The sequence below is a fragment of the Macrobrachium rosenbergii genome, chromosome 36 (genome assembly GCF_040412425.1).
Source record: "Macrobrachium rosenbergii isolate ZJJX-2024 chromosome 36, ASM4041242v1, whole genome shotgun sequence".
Taxonomy (NCBI): Eukaryota; Metazoa; Arthropoda; class Malacostraca; order Decapoda; family Palaemonidae; genus Macrobrachium; species Macrobrachium rosenbergii.
This window is the reverse complement of record NC_089776.1, coordinates 3,868,366-3,875,865: the sequence shown is the minus strand read 5'-3', so window position 1 is coordinate 3,875,865 and position 7,500 is coordinate 3,868,366. Positions and strand designations below refer to the sequence as shown.

General features: G+C 39.4%; 1 protein-coding gene across 1 annotated transcript in view; it reads right to left on the bottom strand.

The window, feature by feature from the left end:
- Positions 1 to 6,946: 6,946 nt before the first annotated feature.
- LOC136856532 (piggyBac transposable element-derived protein 4-like) overlaps positions 6,947 to 7,500 on the bottom strand; it is a 1,158-nt gene continuing 604 nt past the window's right edge. The window contains exons 2-3 of the mRNA XM_067134376.1: positions 7,482 to 7,500; positions 6,947 to 7,392 (exon numbers count right to left, since the gene is read on the bottom strand). The exon at positions 7,482 to 7,500 is cut by the window's right edge and continues 203 nt beyond it. Coding sequence (XP_066990477.1) covers positions 6,947 to 7,392; positions 7,482 to 7,500 — 465 coding nt within the window. The remainder of the gene's footprint in view (positions 7,393 to 7,481) is intronic.

Here is a 7,500-nt window from a genome sequence, read left to right as displayed (position 1 = left end):
CCTTCAGGCCAGCCCTAGAAGAGGTTAATCAGCTCAGTGGTCTGTAAAACTAAGGTATACTTTTATATATATATATATATATATATATATATATATATATATATATATATATATATATATATATATATAAATATATATATATATATATATATATATATATATATATATATATATATATATATAAAATATATATATATATATATATATATATATATATATATATATATATATATATATATATATATATATATATATATATATATATATATATATATATATAAATATATATATATAAACAAGGAGCCCATAAAAACGTCAAAATGTGGAAAGTAAAGGCTATATTTCAGAGGCCAAACTGTCTCTCTCCTCAGGCAAATATTGAATGAGAAAAAGTTTCAGAAAAGTGGTATTTATACCAGAAGGTCCATAGGTCAGCTGTTACTTCATTCCAGTTGACAGTTTCTCTTTAACCTTCTTAATCGTTCGCTGGAGCAAGATTTTATTTATAATATCTGAATCCCAGGTGCCTCTTGAAAGATTCATCATATTTCTTTGTTCAGTCAAGGCTGATTCCAATATCTGGTTTTTAAACCGTCAATTGCTGCTATAAATTATACGAGACATATTCCTGTTCAATTTTTAATCTCTGGGTAGTGATTTGCCATTAAAATCAATCTTAGACTAGTCACAATCGAGGCAAGGGATTTCATAAACTCCTGTGTCCTTGGGGATTGGCTTTTATTGGACGTTAATCAGGGACTTAGCTAAGGTATTTGGGTAGGTAAAAGCGAAAGGGTTAGAGTTTCCAAGTGTCTGTGTCAACGCCTTAATACAGCATAAACGTTCAGTTAGGTATGGACAACATAGTTCAGCTATTTTTAACCACATAAATAACCATAATCACAGAATAAACTGGAATAAGTCTCATATAATTTATAGCACCAATTGTCGGTTCAAAAGCCAGATGGTCGAATCAGCCTTGATTAAACAAAGAAATATGTTGAATCTTTCAAGAGGCGCAAGCGATTCAGATATTATAGATAAAATCTTCCTCCAACCAGCAATTAAGAAGATTAAAGAGAAATTGTCAACTGGAGTGACGTAATGGCTGACCTATGGACCTTCTGGTATAAATACCGCTTTTCTGTAACCTTTTCTCATTCACTATTTGCTTGAGGAGAGAGACAGTTTGGTCTCTGAAATATAGCCTTTGCTTTCTACATTTCGGCGTTTTTATGTGCGCCTTGTATTTGACGGAATTCTGTTTTAACAGAAAATATTTCACTGTCATATATATATAGGTCTCGAAGAGGAATTTGATCTCTTCGAGCCATTGTTCCGGCTCGTCTTCAGTCCACTTTCCCACAAGGTTATTGACTGTCGACAGAGAGGTATTTGTGGCCGATGGGGTGGGGCTCGATGCTTGTTGTGCTGCCAAAGCTTCTGCGCTGTCCTTCTTGGCTCTCTCCAACTCGAGCTCCTTGTCTAAGAGCGCTAGTTCCCGCTGCTTTCTCCGCTCTTCTCTTTCTTCTTCTTCTCTCCGCTGCTCTGCTTCTTGCTGCCTTTGTTCTTCTTCATATTTTCTCTTCTCAGCGATCTGTTCCTTCACAAACCTTTGAAGGGCCTGGCCTGAAAGTCCGTCCTCCTTCCCTATATTCCGGAAGTATTGGTGCTCCTCGGTTGACATGTTGCTGATGGGAAGGGGTGCTGAGTGAGGTACGTGGGTGTTCCCGAAGGAAAAGGTGTGTGACGATGAGGAAGTGTCCTTAGACTAGTGGCACTTCAATGAGTGACACCTGTGAGTGAGGTGGCACTGTGGAGGAGTGTGCCTTGCGAGGGTCACACTAGAGGAAAAGCGTTCCTGAAGGAAGTCTGAGTCCTTATGGGTGGATACGCTGGTAAATGGAGTGCTCCTGAAGGCTCTATATGGTCCTTATGGGCGGATGCACTGTTAATGGGGTGTTCCTGAAGGAGCTGTGGTCCATATGGGCGGAAACACCAGTATGGCACTCTGTTTCTTCAACACAGGTGCAATGACGTAAGAGGTTGCTTTGGTTGGGTGGCACTGTGGTGCCGGTGCACTACGTGGAGCAATGCAAAATGTCAGTGCATGAATTGGCACTGAAGGTGAGGTACTCTGCCTGGGCAGAAGGTAAATAGGGAGTATAAAGGTAAATGAGAGACTCCAACAGACTGGAAGAGATAGGAAAGTGAAAGGAGAAAGATAAGTGCTTCAGTGATTGGGTGCTTAGCAGTGCCGCAGATTCGTGGCACTGAGAGAAATGGAACTGGATGTGGCACGAGTGGGTGGCTAGTTATGAGAACTAGTGGGCGCTGCCTGACTTGAGGACAGGGGCACTCATTGTGCAATGGTTTAGCACTTGCAACACGCAAGTCTAGGATAAAGGATACCCACTCCCGCACATCAGTTGGAACACGTCACAAGATATAATCTATATATATATGCTTTGTCGCTTACGCTAAATGATTTGTGTTGAAGCACTTGGAAAGAAAAGGTGGGTTTGCTTGATTAATCCGCTAAGCACAAGCGGCAGAAATTTCGCACTGAGTATATAACGAAGTTTTAAATGGGTTAGAAATTTGAAATTTTAGGTTTTGTTATTAATCCAATTCCTTGTATCTGCCTTTTAAAGTTTATTAGTGATCCCCAAATAAGGTGAATTACGTTTGTCCCGTGAGAGAGGAAAAAAAAATGCACTGATACGAGAGAATGGGAAGAGGAAAAAAACAATCTCTCTCTCTCCCGGTAAGCGATATGAAATGACACGTATTTGTTATGAAATTACAATCCCTTTTATTTTTACGCTTAAGCAAAATCAATTATTGTTGTGAAAGTACGTTAAGTTAAATATATTATGGAATTGCTACTGCTTGTTCTCATAGAAAAGTTAGGAGTACGCAAGGGCGTTTCAAATTGTTTCGCACCGTTTCCCGATTTTCGTTAAGCACACAGGGAGGAGTTTCGTTTCTTGAACGAACGTTGTGGGAACGGATCTGCGCGGGAAGCAGCTGGTTTAGGATTTGCTCGCTGGGCGACAATGGACGAAATTGAATTTGAATGGATGGCGAAGGAAACACAACAAAATGCACTTTTTGCTACATGCGGGTTTTAAAACGAAATGAATTATTACTCTTTGAATATCAGCACTGTCTTTACTTTACGTTAAAACTTAGATATGCAAAATAAACGTTGGGAACTGTTTGTCCAACACCGAGACAAGTTGACGCATGCGCGATTTGAACACAACTTTGGCTGGCTCGCTGTATAAATGCCAGATATCGCTATACGGGTTCCCGTAAACTAATCGTTATTTCCAAATTTATCACTAACCAAGAAATTTACATTTTCTTTGCCGTAACTTATTCAGAAATACACTCCTAGCCACTGGTCCTAGCATATACGAGTATATGCAAAATTCCCTCACTAGCACTTCCTAAATCCTAATTTTATTCGTCGGCAACCCGACACGTTTCCTACACACTACAAATTTTGTGGGGCGAATATTTCGCGCCTTCCTCTATGTTTCGCTAATATAAGGACCCTATTGCGTTCCCTTGTTATGAACGCTTTTAATGCTACGAGAATCGTTGCGTTTTTTAAACAGGAATATTAATATGACTTATTTCCTTAATATTAGGACATGCACACACACTTTTACCAGAGACGTCGGTACGACGCTGCCGTTGCTCCTTTAAAAATGAAATGATTATCGTGAATGAAATAATCGATTTTATAATTCCTGGCTTTTTTAGTCTAGCTTTATAGCGAAGCTAATTCAGCTATTTTGACTATATCCTGGCATTTGGTCGTCACTGTTACGTACTGGACTCGGTTTTGATGAGAATTTACACACAAACTTATAACTGATGCTGCCACGAGACCAAGGGAGTCCAGTCGTAAACAAAAAGGGAGTTAATGAAGACTTACCTCAGAATTTTCCTGGAGTTATAATTTAAGGTGAAAGGTCGCCATATTGAATTTAGAATTCTTTGCCAATTTACAGGGTTTATTCAGGGAAACTTAACAAATTAACATTAATAAATTAACAGTTAGACACCATACGACATAATCACTGAGGAACAGATTCATGATAGGGCACAGTAACAATAATGACATGGATTGGCAACCAAAAAAGTGGATAAAACGGCCAATCTGCAATAATCAGTCAATGATAATGATCACTTTCAATCTGCCCTGACTACGTGGAATAATAATGCCTATGATGGGGTTCCAGGATGGAGGAATTACTTCATAAAATGGTTGGCACAACGTGTATCGTCCTGAAATAGACGGTTTGCGTTAGCCCTTCTCACACTAAGGGAAATGGAATCTTCCTACTGCAGATTACACAACACTTTCTTAAATACAATACATAAATTATCCTAGAAGGTGCTTTTGATGAAAGCCCGAGTCTTGAAATAGCGAGTTTGTTAACAATGGACACGTAATTGTACGCGCCCAAAGTTAACTGCCGCTTGGTATTTTTAACTTAACAGCTAGAAGAGCCCTTAGAGTGCACTGGTGGAGGGATAAATGATTGTTTATCGGGATCGTTACTCGAATTCACAGTACGTAAATGGCAAGGCATGGGGATACAGGCAAGATTTGGACAAAGGGGAAGATTGTTTCGTGGAGGAATAGGTGAAAGTTTAAAAGAAATGGAAATTAGAGAGTTAAGTATAAGGGACAGGGCTGGCTAATTGACTACTAGAAAATACACGAACCTCTCATAATTGTTACAGGCGCCCACAATATGATTGGCTGTCCATCGACGCTCGTCACCACCAGCGGAGATAAAGCTTCCGCTCGAAATCAAGTCAAGGAGTTCTCCGTCTTGCTTTGTGGAACACAGAGCGCATTCGGTGTTGGGGGGGGGGTGTGGGGCGGGGGTCCCAGCTGTACCTGCAAGCAAGCCAAGAAAGCCAGCAAGGAGGGTATGGGAAAAGCACACTTATTTTAATATTCCTATAGACGCAAACTTACCTGTCCCACAAGCCCTTAATTGCCTTTCTGCCCTTCCTAATCCCTACAGGCTCCCCCATCGTACGATTCTTAAGGGGGGTTTTTAAGGGGGATACCCCTTGTTTATCTGGCGTGGGTATTTCTGTCGGCTTGGAAGGCGCGCTTCTCTGTCTCTATGAGTAAAACAACGGAGTTCCGCCATATTGGCGCCAGCTATACGCTAACGTGAAATAAAGTTTGCTGAATAAGTTAGCTAGATAGGCTGAATCGGAGAGAGGAATGTATATCATAACAAATATATATATATATATATATATATATATATATATATATATATATATATATATATATATATATATATATATATATATATATATATATATATATATGTATGTATGTATGTATGTATACCCTGGAACACAAACCCCTATTTTTAGTAACACGATCACAAACCTGGGGTGTAGCTAACCCCAATCTTTGGATCAATAAAACTCAGTTTTCCTTTCATGCAATCTTATTTTCGAAATATGAAACACAAACTAGACTTATTCAGCTTTCTTTTGATGGGTAAACTAAAATGAAAAAGAAAAATTTCTTGTAATAAAATTAATACAAAAAAAACTTTGAATTTTCAATTTTTAAAAAAAAAAAAAAAATTATATATAAAAAAAAAAAAAAATTCTTTAGAGAAACGGGCTTCCTGCCATGGTGAAATGAATCCTTCTTCCATCCCTCAGCAGCCCTCAGCATTTTGGCACCACATCTCACTGTAATATGGAGAGACAAAAAGGGTCAAAATTTAGCACAGTAAAATTATGATATTTTGATCTTATCAGTCGTTACTCCTCTGAAAACTTACTAAATATTAAGTAATTGATGTTTAGAGGGTGTATTAAAGATGTGTGATGATATATCATGTTATATATCAATGTTGTTATATATATATTGTATATATATATATATATATATATATATATATATATATATATATATATATATATAAATGAAATAAACGGCTAATTACTTACCACAAGCTCAAGACAGCTTGTACATGTAGGATACAAGTGGGATTTGCACACAGGTCGTTGACATTTCAAGCACCTGATGCGTGTCTTCCGGTCTTGAGAGCGGGGGCACTCAGCACAGCGTACCTGAGGGTAGTTACATTGGGCAAGTACTTGGCCAGTTGGGTACTGTGTGTTGACTACTGATGAAGTATTGCAGACAGTAGTTATCAATGTTCTTAGGTTCCGTGGGAGACTGGCACTCGACAACCTCTTTTCAGCCCATGGCCGTATGAATGATCTTGCAAGACGTAGCATGAAGGTACGGCGTTCTGGAAACTTGGTAACTCCTGTCGTCTCTAGGTGTGCTATGTACAGTACCTTTGCATTGATAACAGCAGCATTCAATATCCAGTAAAAGATACAAAGTGGCCATCTTTTAGTTTTCTGGTTGCAGGAGTACAGGGCACACATCCCATCAAATGCATCAACTCCTCCTTTGGTGCGGTTATAAAATTCTATGATCTCAGATTTTCCGTTCTCTTGCAGGACTGGCTGGCTATGCATAGATGAGAGCAAGAGGACTAACTTCTTAGCCGGCTTTCCTACTGGAGGCACATATGAAACCAGGGTCATCTCTTTTGTGAAGAGAAAGGCACTTGATCCAGGTTCACGATTATCTTTGGACTTTATCTTCTCTGGTAGTTCTCGCTTGTTTGCCTTCAACGTTCCAACCAAGGTCATTCCACAGTTTTGCAGAAGATCAGCGACAAGTCCTATGGAGGTGAACCAATTATCTGTGGTCACATTTCTGTTTGTCATGTGGTATGGCTTTGTGAGCTCCTTAGTATAATAATGGCCCAGTCCTACTCCAGCTGAAGGCCGTGTATTATCCTTTCCGAGTGCAGGATACTTCCTAGCAGGTATTTACTCTTGCAGTCATTTATGTTGACCAACTTTATGCCATACCAGCGGGCTTACTTGGGATGTACATCCTGAATGAACAATTTCCACGAAATCCTACCAACTGTTCATCAACACACAGATTCTCACTGGGTGTATAGTGCCTTTCACACTTCTCCATAAATTTATCAAATAGTTCCCGGATAGGTGCAAATCTGTCAGTTTCTCTTCTCATCTCTCTTGTCTGTGGGTCATCAAAGCGTAAACAGTTAAGAATAAACTCAAAACGAGCCTGCGACATAGCAGCACGGTAAAGTGGCGCACCGATCTCAACAGACCACATGTCACAGATTGACATATGGCTATCCTTTTGGCATCCCGAAAATATTAGCACCCCAATGAATGCTCTTAGCTCCTCCCGTTCCACATTTTTATGTGTTGATGTTTTCTTCTTGTACTTACTGGCTGCAATCTCCATCCTCTTGTTTGTCCACTGACAGACTATATCCAGAAATGAATCGTCCAGGAATAAGTTAAAGCACTCCTCTGGGAATGACAAGCTTGTGCTTCAGCATTTGGTCCGGGTCTACCGGCGACAATGTTTCTGGC